General features: G+C 41.2%; 2 protein-coding genes across 3 annotated transcripts in view; both read left to right on the top strand.

The window, feature by feature from the left end:
- The first annotated feature begins 556 nt into the window (after positions 1 to 556).
- Positions 557 to 3926, top strand: c18h3orf33 (c18h3orf33 homolog (H. sapiens)). 2 transcript variants are annotated; one of them, XM_034863164.1, is made up of 5 exons: positions 557 to 823; positions 1194 to 1253; positions 1567 to 1726; positions 3079 to 3239; positions 3391 to 3926. In XM_034863164.1, exons 1-5 carry the CDS (start codon positions 572 to 574, stop codon positions 3643 to 3645), a joined length of 888 nt encoding a protein of 295 aa, XP_034719055.1. In that variant the 5' UTR covers positions 557 to 571; the 3' UTR covers positions 3646 to 3926. The 2 variants fall into 2 exon arrangements, with proteins under 2 accessions (XP_034719055.1, XP_034719044.1); XM_034863153.1 differs by having other exon boundaries at positions 3388 to 3926.
- A 1492-nt stretch (positions 3927 to 5418) lies between these two features.
- The window catches only part of plch1 (phospholipase C, eta 1), a 62479-nt gene continuing 54763 nt past the window's right edge, over positions 5419 to 13134 (top strand). The window contains exon 1 of the mRNA XM_034867207.1: positions 5419 to 5756. The gene's annotated coding sequence lies outside the window, so the exon portion shown is untranslated. The remainder of the gene's footprint in view (positions 5757 to 13134) is intronic.

The raw sequence follows: 13134 nt of genomic DNA, 5'->3' as shown, positions 1-13134 counted from the left end.
ATTGGCCAATTTGTGGTAATGGGGGTGTCATCCGTCTTCAAGTAGCTCCATGACTTCACAGTTTACAAGATGAGAGCTCCAGTGCATCTGTCAGACAGTCAGTGGTCAGTCCTCAATGATGTCTGTTACTGAACATGATTCACTGTGCAACATCTGCTGCATGGGACTGCTATTAGAAACTCAGATTTAAACCCCAAACAAAATGCCTTTTTGCTCATCATATATATTATTATGAGAATAAGAGGAACATTAAATTGTCTGATTAAGCTCCTGTTATTTTGCTTTGTGCATTTATTTACAATGCAGGTATGGAGTTATCTAGGTCAAGTTGTGCAGACAAAGAAGGGGACGTCACCGATTTCTCCGGTATTTTATTAGACTAATAGGTTGATCATATGTATCTCAGATAGAATGTGCATGCACTACTTTGCCCCTCCACTATTTAACTGTGCTAAAGTGAGCTTTTGTCGGTTAACAGCTTTGAAATTCCCAGTGCAAAGTACACATAATTGCAATTTTGAGGGATTTTTTATTCAATAACATAGCCTGATATCAACCTGTGTTCAGGCGCATGTCAACGCCATCCTGTCATCCAAACTCCACCACAGGGCGGAGACTCTCCACGGGCTGTGGTAAGCCCCTCCCACAGGCGGAGCGCCGGATGCATCAAGAAAATGTCAACAACATGCCGGAGTGTTCCAGAGAAACCGAAACCGAGGACAGAGTGACGGACAGACAACAAAGAGACCACGGAAGCCAGTCCTCTCGCAACGTCGTGGCTTTAATATCTCAGTTCGCAGATGATAATTTAACACTTGTGCGGGTAGGAGTCTCCTTTGTGTGACCTGCAATTAACTGAACGTGCAATACGGTCGCTTCACTGCCGTGGTGTACGTGAGACACCTGCATCTACAGATCTTTAAGTGGGTGGGAGCATGTATGGGTAAAAAAAGGGGAGGAGGGGGGGTGGTACAAAAAAAGAATAGCTTTCCACACTCTGAACCAGTTCCCTCCAAACGATTCCTCGATCTGTAGCCTTTATGGTGTCCACACTGATAAGATAGACCCTGTTAGGCATCAGCTGTCCTCAGTTTATCTGCTCTTTTGTCACTTATTTTTCTCTGTCAAAGTCTTTGTCATTGTCGTTATCCTACACATGTTAAGCTGGGTTGATTCTCTGGTCTCTCACACAGAACATAAGCACCGGACTGGCAGTTGCTGGTGTTATTGTAATAGCAAGGAGCATCAAACTGGTAAGAGGGTAAAGAAATACACTGGGGGAAAAGGGCCCATCAATCTACACACTTGGCTAACCGATGGATTTAATGTAACCGTTGCACAATAGCTTCCTGGCTCTTTCCTTTGCTTAAGGTTACATTTTGACACTCCTCAGGAAAGTGGGAACTGTATAGATTCTTGCAGACTAACAGATCATTCCTACCCACTTAATTCCAAATCTCATAGCGTCTAATAATGTTTATACTTGTAGGATGTTAATGAAATGGACATTTTACTCAAATGAGTCATTAAACGTGGACACTCTGTTGTCTCATTCAACCTCTTTAGCTCACCAAATTTCAAGCTGCGTCTGAGATCCCCGCTCGTTTCATTGAGAAGAACATCAGCCTCCGTGGGAAAGTTCATTCAATCACAGAGAGAGGACTTGAAGTGGAACATGTCCCAATTCATCTGCCGGTCCTCTCTCCGTTACTTTCGAAACACAAAGGTAATGTAGGGCATCCTTTGAGTGAAATCATGAAGGCATGTACACCCACGCACGCACGCAGACAATCAGTACATTATATCTTGTCTTGTTAGTTAACCAGCATGACAGTTTTCTGCAGGTGCACCTTTTTATCTTGTTACAGCCAAATTCCATTTTTTACTTTTACATTTTTACTTCGTAAATGCCAGACTCAAGGCAGTTGCATGCAATCATCTTGTCATGAGTGAGAGTGACAGGTAAGCTTGTTAGCTGTAATATCGAATTATGGTATTGACAGAGCAATAAAGTCAAGCAGCTTATGCTTTACATAGAGTGCTCCATCAGCAGCTTCAGTGTGAAGGACTCATGAACAGCATGGCTCTTGTTGAGCTATTTCAAATATTACCTTTGTCCCACTTGACCTCCGACATTTTAAAGCTGGTTAGAGCCATTCTTTGGGACTGTGGCTGTTACACAAACATAATTTACTGGTGTTTATTTCATAGATGTAGTTGGTCTGCATTTTCTATTTCATATAAAGTCAATCAACTGATCAAACTGAATGTCAATAAGTACAAAAAAAAGGCTTGTTAGACTAATTTCCATTGGCAAAGTTCTTGTACAGCTGATTGTGTTCAGACAACATTTGACATTTGAAAAGTTTATTTTCTTATATATACGGTGGGGAAACACGTTCATTTTTCTCAAAGTAAGGTAACAAAAAATGTATGATTTTTGTATCCATACCAAAACTCAGGTATCATATCAGTGCTAATATTAAATGAATCAGTATTTTACAGTGTGCATAACTACAGGTTAGCAACATTTCGTTTGTTCCGGTGTCACTGGAGGTTCTGACCCATGTTCCTCATTTTCTGCCAGCTGTCCCTCACCTTCTGATTTCTTTGAGTTGGCATTCTAAACTCCTTCTCCGACTATGGTTCCCTGGTCCTCAGGTCTCTGCAGGGTAAATCCAGACCGCTAGCTAGACTATCTGTCCAATCTGAGGACGATGGTTCCCTGGTCCTCAGATCTCTGCAGGGTACATCCAGACAGCTAGCTGGACTATCTGTCCAATCTGAGTTTTCTGTTCCATGACTGATACAACTTTCCAACGTACACATTTTCCACCAAAACAGGTTGTTTCCAGAGGCTATTTTTAGACTCACCGTTGCTCTGTCCAGCGCTTAGCGCCAACCGATGAGGATTGTGATTGGTTTAAAGAAATGCCAATAAACCAGAATGCGTGTGGCCCAGCCAGACCCTTCTCCGCAGCGCTGTGGCGATAAGTCTAGCAATGGGAGACCAGGTCAGGTGTAACCTATGCTTTTCTGTAACACATATGGTACATGGCTCTTCTATGTCCTCTTTAGGTGCGTGCACCTCCCTGATGCTGGTCCATCTTGCAGGAGTGGAGTTGACTCCAGAAGGCAGGGTATGGCTGCAGAAGAACCTGGTTCCTTCCCAAACAGTCTGGCTCAAACTTATCAGCCGAGAGGATGACATTCTGCACTGTTTGGTGTCTCAAAGCAGGGTGAGGCATCTAATAACTGATGAAAAAAGGCTTTCAGTCTCTCTGCCGGTAGCTGAAAAAAAACAGTAGTTTATTTTTCACAACTGTACACTTGATGTCTGACTGATAAGAGTTTAAATTCCATGAATGAACTTCCTCCTCTCTCCAGCAGGGGTTGATGTGGAGCTACTGTTTGAGTGAAAAGGTCCTCATGCTTGGTCTGGCTCGCACTGTGCCCTTGGTCGGGGTCCAGCATGACTCTCGCCTCTATTGGCGTCTCCACAAACGGCTGCACAGGGCAGAGGTCAAAGCTGAGAAGAAGGGGCGGGGACTGTGGAAGCAGGACAGCCTATGGGAGAGAGCCTCCAAGGCAGTCAAGGACAACCCCTTATTCAGACTGATGAGGAGGATCTTTAAGAGGAGTTGATGCACTAAGTGATCCTAATCACAATGTGACACCACACAATCACTGTTATTTATTCAGTATACCTGTTAGTCTCAACTGATATATTGAGTTTAAAAGTCACACTACAGGCTATAAAAGGTGCCATCCATCTCTAATCTCTCGTGTATGGCAGATGTGGTTCAGTGCTATAAAAACAGTTCCTGATATTACAAAAAACTACACCTGTTGCAAAGGTTTGTGCTTTATGTTTTCTGTATTTCACAGTTTTTAGAAGTTAGAAATTATTAAAAAACTATCACTAACCCTGATACTAATCCCCTGGCTTTCAGCTACCCCATTAGACCACAGTTTAGCACAGCCTCCTCTGTTGGTGTGTGTTGGGGACACCCCACTAATCACAAGACGGGGGCGGGGTATGTTAATGGTGTTGGAAATGGGGGGGGGGGGTCCACTTGTCTCTCTCACAGTTGCTATAGAAACACCAAATGTGAAACACAAAGCGAAGCAAAGGCTAAACTCAATGTTGGCCGCCCCCAAACCCCATGGGAGCCTTACATGTTGTGGGATTGTGTGGGGGTCTTTAAGTACCTACAAAGAGAACCCTTTTTAGAAATAGAACAGAAACGAGAAGAGAAGCTATTTGATTTTAATGTAAATCAATCCCTTCTGAAGAAGAAAATTCCCTGTGTGTCCAGGATTACGCTCATCTCATTACTGTTTGCAGAACAAGTCCACTGTCACAATTACACCTTGTGTTTCCATGTGCTGCGGTTGTTATACATGCTTCATCCATGCAAGGCAGAGGAAAAGGAGGATGATGAAGGAGAAGAGGATGAGGGCCTGCAGATGAAGCCAGACTGATGTATGTCCTGTGGGGTGCAGGGTGAGTGGGGGTCTCCCTGCAGTGAGAGGTAGCACTGAAGCAGTCTATCCAGTGGGCTCAAGGAGATTAGTGCAAAGGGTCGGAGGGTTGCAGGGGTAGAAGGGGATTTTGGGACTGAGGACAAAGGCAGGAGAGGAGGAGTCACATTGGAAGGGGAAAGGGAGTGAAGGAAAGGGGAGGCGAGGGGGGGGGGGGGGGGGGGGGGGGTTGTGTGTCTTTTGTTGTGTAAATGTTACTAGCGACTGTTACGGCCAAAGAGGCCTGTGATTGGTGGGCTGGTTTAAATTGTAAGGTGCATTTCAGCCTGATGGCTGTTGTTGCCAGACTTTGACCTGTCACTATGGGGGGAGTGGGAGGGAATCCCTGGCTGGGATAGACTACAGGGGGAAGGCAGAGTAACGTTACTGAAGATGGAGATCGCAGAGACTAACATTTCAGATGTGTTTACAATATTAAGCGTGACTGCATCTTTTATCTCAACTCAGATGACAATTTAGTATTTGTGCAGGTAGGAATTTCTTTGAGTCAGAAACATCTGTGTACTGCATGGTCCCCTGCCATAATGTACTGTATTTTACATTATTTGTCCAAATTTAAGTTTAAAATAGTATTTAATGATTCAAAAAGCAGCAAGAAGATCATTTATACAATCAGAAATTTGGTTGAAACTTCATGGGAGGATTGATTTAGTACCGTTTGACTCATAAAAAAAAAAAAAAACTGGGGGAACGATGACTGAATTAAAACAAAACTTATTACAACATCAAATATAGCGCAATTAACAGTCAATTAAATGAAAATAAGGTGTTGTTGTTAGAAGGATTTATGTCAGTGTTCTTCTTTTTTGGATAACACAATACTTTAATAGTCTGTTTCTCTTTTTTTCTGTCTCTACATTTGAATGGACGGACAGTGAATGAGTAATCCATCTCTTTGGACTCTTGTAGAAAAGTAGTCCACTCTGAAATCCAGCCCAGGTTTTCTCACACCCCCCGGTCCCGGAGCAGTAGTAGTCATTTGAAAAGACACGGTGGTGGGTACTTGTCCACACCAGTAAAGTTGCTGGGACGTTTTCTCTCATTGAATCCACACCGCTGGGACTATCACTGACTTTTATCCCATTTGTGCCCTGTGCCATGGACGCTGGGACCCTGAAGGACTACCGTGCTGGGGAAAGTGGCACGATTGTGTGAGGAAGCAGACAACGTGGTCTCCGATTCTGAATCTGAAGTGACAGAAGTATCCTACTGTAAGTAAGCCTGTGATGCTTCATTTGACGCATTGTCTTTCTTCTTTTGTTCACAAGATGCATTTTCCTTAATTAAAAAACCAATTACTTGAACTTAACTGCACTTTTCTGACCATGGCAAATCTGTTAGCTGTCACTTTAAATTTACTGTTGGTAAGAGACTGTATACTGTATCCAAGCACCTGTTATGTGCCAGGACAGGCTCTGTAAAATAGAAACTCAAGACATTTTAACATTGCCTTATCTTTATTGCACCTCTCCAGGTAAGCCACATGTTCAAAACTTGTTTTTTGTTCATGGATCCTTTTGACAACCACAAATGTGATCACTGAACTGTGTTTGCCATGTAGCCTCCTGTGGCTTGTTTACTATGTATCAATAATTCATCTGTGGGATTGCTAAAGCATTTTCATCTGCATGCGTTTCCCATGTTGGTGCTCCTTCCCACTGTGCTTTAACAACAGAGGTTTGCAGCAGGCCAGCAGAACAAAGGCCTTTATTACTCTCAGCCGGTAGCCATCCCAGAGAGAAAGACATGGGACACTCCCCCGTCCGAGACCAGGATCCTTGGGGATTTTTTGATTTGATTTGACTGGTTGTGTGTAGCTGCCCGAGTGTGAAAGACAAAGAAAGAGATTTTCTAACCCTCATGTCATCCTTGGGTCAATTTTGACTCTTTAAAAAAAAATTCTATATCTTAAATATGGCTTTTTTTTTAACAAAGTTACCACAACAAAATGGATTGGATTCCTTACAACGCTCTTTGCAAATACAAATGATCACTTTCATTCCTCTGATCTTAACTATTAATCAAAATAATTCATAATTTACCTCAAATATGAGGTATAATTCTATATAAATGAGGGTAATTGACAATGAATTCCAAAAAGTAGTAAAACTAGTGGTAGTAAGGTGGTGTTAGTGAAAACTAAAAGTCTAAAATAGGGCCAAAAATGGCAAATCTTTTGACCCGGGAGGACAACACAAGGGTTAATGACACTCACTGAAAAGCACCACAAAACCGCAAACTCCAACTTGCGCCCCTTCCTGATAAACCTTCCACAGTGTTGTCAGCATCTCATACAAGGAGGGTCTTTGTCAGGCACAGTGTGTAGAGCTTACAGGTAAATGGAGATCGGTATAGAGGCCTGAACGTCCAAACTCAGTCCCTTTTTATGAGCGAATTGCAGTTAATTTACGTTTTTTTCTCTCCAAATGAGGCAGATATTAGATTTTACCTGCAGTCACAGTGAACAAAACTGGGAAACAACTACCAAACAAATAGCGTTTTTATTGTTTTTTGTGTGTGTGTGTGTGTGTGTGTGTGTGTGTGTGTGTGTGTGTGTGTGTGTGTGTGTGTGTGTGTGTGTGTGTGTGTGTGTGTGTGTGTGTGTGTGTAAAGTGACTCCCTTGTTATTATGTGACTCGAAGCATTGTGAACCGTGTACCGGCCCGCTGGTGTAGGGTTGTAGGAGTGGGAACGTGACTCTTTGTGGGTGCTGTGATCCCTCATGAATAACGGAAGTTTTTTGGTGGAAAAGGAAGGGAAGACGACGAAAGAGGGTGAAAACTTTTGTGAAATGAACCGAATTGTGTGTGTGTTATAAAAAAGTGTGTGTGTGTCTTGGTAAGAGAGAGAAACAGAAAGCCAAACAAAGAACAAGCTTTCATGTTGTATACTGCATGTCAGACGCCAATCACATGACCTGCTCGTGTCTTTTTTGAAAAACTGAACAGTCCTCTCTTGTCCATGAGGACATTAAGCAACGTTATGTCTAAAACCTGACAGCAAACATAAAGGATAGGAACAGGAGGGAAAGGTGAGGGGGTGTCTCTGCCTAAAATAAATCTCAGGGTTGGACTCAGGACCTTAACTATCCCTCAATTTCACAGTAGAGCAAGACAACCCTACCACACACACACACACACACGTTCTACAACACACACATGCACAGAGCAGCTCACATGAAAGTTAAAATAAGATTGAGCTCTCAAAGCTTCCAATACATGGCCGTACACTTAATGTTCTGGCTCTGGAGATGGGATTTTCACCTAAAGAGGATAGGATGCTTTCATTTGGTATAGATCAATAGCATATTTTGGATTAATTCATAATTTTTCGATGTTGAAGAATCTTAATGATCCTCTTTATTAAAACATTTTATGTCAGGCACTTCATTTTCAAACATAATGCTCTTGTGATATTTATTTTGTGATCACATTTTTTACGTAGAAATTAAGAATAATTACAAAGCAATACACAGAGAGATATGAACATCTCCCAGGGCCAAAAAAAAAAATACAGAGAAACGACGGGAAGGAGGAAAAAAAGAAGGCAACAGAGAGTTACGTTCACAGCTTACAAATAATACAGTATATGCAGAAACAGACATAGACATGCACATACATAAACAGACACACACACAGGGACAGGACCAATCACAAAATGCTCTCGTGATGTTTCGGCATGATCTCTAGACAGAACATCAGTTAGGAACCTGCACTTTTGCAGAGGAGATTCCTGAGTTTTAAGCTTCCTTTTTTCTTTTTCTTTCTTTTTGTGGCTCCATACTGTTAATACGGCGTCTGTTGATCACCTCAGATAGCCTCACTGCCCCTCTGTAACAACTGTGACCCCTCAGTAACCTCACTGCCTCAAGGCTGGCTATGTTTCCTTATCAGGTCAAAGGCTCGCTGAAACGGCACAATCTAGATGTTAGAACTTCCTCTTCCTCCAGGTAAACACACACCAGAGCTGTTTTGTAGAACTGAAAATACAAGACACTTTATCTGCAACAATTTAGATAACTGTTATCAATGAATTTAGAAAATAATAATAGTTGTTTGAAGAATTTGACAAGCTAACTTGTCAAATTCTCCTTCTAACGTGAAGATTTGCAGCCTTCTTGTATTGATTATAAATTGAATATCGTTAACTGTGGAACTGTGAAAAAACAATAAATAGACACATTAAAAAAAGAAATCTGAAAATGATTCTTACTCTGAAAAATAACAATAAAATTGGTTTAATCTGTCAGTTGCAGCATGAGTATTTTAAACATGTAAATTATCTTTAAAATGAAGTAAAACTGTGGCCTTTGAAGTATAAAGCTAATATACAGGTAATTAAGTTGATTACATTTTAACAGCCATACAAACTGTAGTGATGCACCACAGAGTTCAGGTATTTGACATAACTTGTATAATTATATGAATGAATAATACTTTCTTGTCCCCTAACACCATATACTTCTATATGCCGATGAGTTATTAAGTTAATGAGCACTCAGGATGTGGAAACCATTTGTCTAGCCATCATCATACCAAGACTGTTTGCTCTCTTTTCTGATAACTACCCAACAAGCAATCACAAGCCACTCATTGACTCTACAGAAAGGCATGGTGGTGCACAGGCTGGAGGCCACTAGGATCCTCGTCCTCCCAGCTGACTCGTAGAGAAGGGAGATCTAAAGGGAGCAACATTACTGGGCTGGATTTAAGCCTGTACTTGGACTTTTATAGAAAGGCATAACCACAGACAGCTACAGATTAAAAACAAAACTCTAATTATGGTTAATAAGTAGAGTTTCATGGCAGTTGGTTCACATGACATAGAACCACCATTGTATATCTCATTATTCATGTCTAAATCGAGTGCTTTTTGGCATGTGTCGATATGGGGTGACAGATGCTGCTGTTTTTGTGCCAGTGTGTCCAAAAAATTCCTAGTTCCATTCAGATCCATATATGAGGGTGGATTTGTGCCATGCCACATGTGCCATAAATACTAAACAGCCCCTTAAAAAGACTGGTTTATGTACAATGTGGGTCTTGTGTTTATAGTTTTGGCCATAATGACACAGACATTGCATGTTAGACAAAAAGTGTTCTGTTATAAAAATGTACTGGACATCTCATCCATGTAGGGCTGGGCAATATATTGAATCAATAGGATTAATCCATAGCTGTATTTTTTGAGTGTATTTAATAATGACAGACTGGCAGGTGGCTCAGTTGTTTTTTAATATTGCTATTCAACTGCAAATGAAGACCTAAAACATATGATCATTAAAATTGAAAATGTTCCACAATTTTGAGTTTAAATTTTGATCCTACACGTTATTATTTTTGCACTGTTTTTGCTTCTATTTTAATACAATTTATGTATTGCTGCAACACTCTTATTTAGTGCTGCCCACTCTCAAATGTTATATTTAAAAGACTAGACTAGACAATATTAACCCATGGGCCTAGGGGACAATATACTACTATATAATACTGCATCTTCCACATCCTGTATAGACAACAAGTGGATTTGCTCTATCCTGTCAGTCGTGTGTTTTAGATGCGGGACAGTGAAAGTAGCATACTAAAATGCTGCTTCCACATGTTTCAGATTCTATTACTTCTGTTAGATTCACATATCTACTACAACAAAACTTTATTCTTTTTTAACTTGGGGGCATCCTCGACCTACTCGGCCTGGCTCATCAGGCGGTCTGCCAGCCAAACATTTCATTTAAGCTGCTTTCTCTCCCAGTAGCCTGATGGACTGAGAGCAGGCTGCATTCCCCTGAGGTTTGGGCCCTTTTATAGATAAGAAGGCTCCTAGTGTTACACACAGTCGGAGGAAGAGAGTCAATTTACTTACTCACGTTACATGCACTGACACACACTTAGTCTGTTCTGGTCTGATTTCTAAACCATATGTGTTTTTTATTTTTTATTCGTTAACTGTTGCTATTATTAACAGGAATAGTTTGACATTTTGGCAAATAAGTTTATCCACTTTCTTGCTGAAAGTTAGGTGACAGGATCGAGACCCCATGGAAACAGGAGGACACAGCTAACCGGTCTCCATGCTAAATCCACCTACCCTCACCTCTTAAGATCACTGACGTACACAGTATTTCTTGTTTGCTTAATCTGTTAAGGAAACAGCCTCCGTTGGTTCGCTGGCAATCTCACAAAAACCACAAGACTCCAGGCAGTCCCTGCTCCCCGGCAGATAACACATCAAAGAGAATGAATGTGTTAATTAGTGAACTTTTGGGGTGCTGGTAGATGGATTTTGTTAAGTTAAAGTTAAAGTTATGGCAGAGCCAACTTCTTCCTCTTATATCCACTGTAGGAACCATACAGATGGATTTCCTCCAAGCCCCGGGGGGGGGGGGGGGGGGGGGGGGGGGGGGGGGGGGGGGGGGGGGGGGGGCAGTGTATTGCATTGTTTTGTCAAGGCTAAGGCTGGCCTTGGGTAATTTAAGTGCCTGTATCGATGCAAACCGGTGTTGTTAATTGAAGAAGAGAAGCAACCAGTTTTTAACCGTGCTCGGACTATGTTTTGGACTTTCTTTGAGTTAATTAGACGTTATAAGGCTACAGAAAATAAACGTCTCAAATACAAACTATTGGAAAGGACTGGACGTTGTTATTCTGAGTACATGTTAGAAACAATAATCCAAATTAGCAACCAGTAGCGGCTAAGTATTGGACATACAGTGGTCACTAAATCCACTATGCTAAGCTGAGCTAACAAGCTGCTGGCTGTGTAGCGTCATATTTAATGGACAAACATAAGAGTAGGAACAGTCTTAATCAAATCAAAAAAAGCCAATTAGTGTATTTCCCAAAATATTGGAACTATTCCTTTTAATTTGGTAGAGGTATACTTTGCTTTCACTGGTCAATACAAGCCCAGTACGCAAATATGTAGTAATTGCCTTTGGTTCAGTTGAATTGTTTCCAGTTTTCACTTGTTTTTGTGACCGTACCACAAAAATATGAATGACCAATGTCAAATGGAGAAGATGTTAGAGCATCATAGACAATGTAAGAGCTCTGATCATATTTGCTGTGTTACTTTGTGCAGCCTAACTTGCATATTCTGGTCACTTCTTGCAATGTGACTTCAGGTTTTGTGGTTGTAATCTAGCTTTATCACGACCTGACGTGTTATTGAAGCTGCTCAGACAGTGTCTCCAGTCATCCACCTCCGCTCGGCTCCTATCTCTAATTTAGACTCTGTTATGAAAATAAATGGTAATATAGAAACATTATTCTGTAATTAAGCAGTAAACCACGAGGGGCCGCTCTGCAGTGAGTTCAGAGCCGCTCAGAGGCCCTGCAGGCACGAGACAAAGCACAGTTTAATGACTATAGAGAAAAGCAGCGCTCCGATGATTTTTCATGCTTATAACATGAAGGTCTGCTTTTCTCTAAGTAGTACTTTCCTATTGCTTTGTTGTATAATTAAATCATTTTACTTGGTGTTAGTTTCAGGTTTTTCAGGATGTTTCTGTTGAAGGTCCAAGGACATGGTGCTCTTTGGATGCTATATAGACCCTAGTGGTCTCCTAATACTGTATCCTAAGTCTCTTTTATATAGACCTTAGTGGTCCCCTGATACTGTATCTGAAGTCTCTTTTATATAGACCTTAGTGGTCCCCTGATACTGTATCTGAAGTCTTTTATATAGACCTTAGTGGTCCCCTAATACTGTATCTAAAGTCTCTTTTATATAGACCTTAGTGGTCCCTAATACTGTATCTGAAGTCTCTTTTATATAGACCTTAGTGGTCCCTAATACTGTATCTGAAGTCTCTTTTATATAGACCTTAGTGGTCCCCTAATACTGTATCTGAAGTCTCTTTTATATAGACCTTAGTGGTCCCTAATACTGTATCTGAAGTCTCTTTTATATAGACCTTATTGGTCCCCTAATACTGTATCTGAAGTCTCTTTTATATAGACCTTAGTGGTCCTCTAATACTGTATCTGAAGTCTCTCATATTAATGTTAAAAAACCTCATCAAGTGAAATTGTCATGCAATGGGACCTTTTCACCTTTTTTTCATGTCAGCACGAGCATCAACCATAGTGCAGGTTAAAATTGAATCGCTAAGAATAAAATATTAGTAATGATACAAAGGCTATTCTTACATGATTCAAAAGAACATATACTAAGCATTGCATATCTAATCTAGAATTAAAAGAACTGAGATTTATTGCACTATAAAAAACTCCTAAAAGACGTTGAAGTTATACATGTTGGCTAACATGTTGTTCTCACACACTGATTGACCACAACACGGGTGTCATATTACAGTAACAGAATGAGTGGGTCCATATGGTCTGCCATACACACCACAGGCATTACAGGCTTCTGTGTTTTAATGTGAGGTGGTGGCAGGGTCACAGGAAGGTACTTTCACTTCAGAGACACTTAACCTGTGAGCTCTACTTGTTCTACCAGACAGTCATCTCTCCACGGGTCGGCTGGCACCAGACGCCAATAACTGCCCAGAGGCTGTGTGTGTGTGTGTGTGTGTGTGTGTGTGTGTGTGTGTGTGTGTGTGTGTGTGTGTGTGTGTGTGTGTGT

This window comes from Etheostoma cragini, chromosome 3, assembly GCF_013103735.1.
Source record: "Etheostoma cragini isolate CJK2018 chromosome 3, CSU_Ecrag_1.0, whole genome shotgun sequence".
NCBI lineage: Eukaryota > Metazoa > Chordata > Actinopteri > Perciformes > Percidae > Etheostoma > Etheostoma cragini.
Note: the sequence above shows the minus strand (reverse complement) of the source record. Positions and strands in the feature narration are given on the sequence as shown.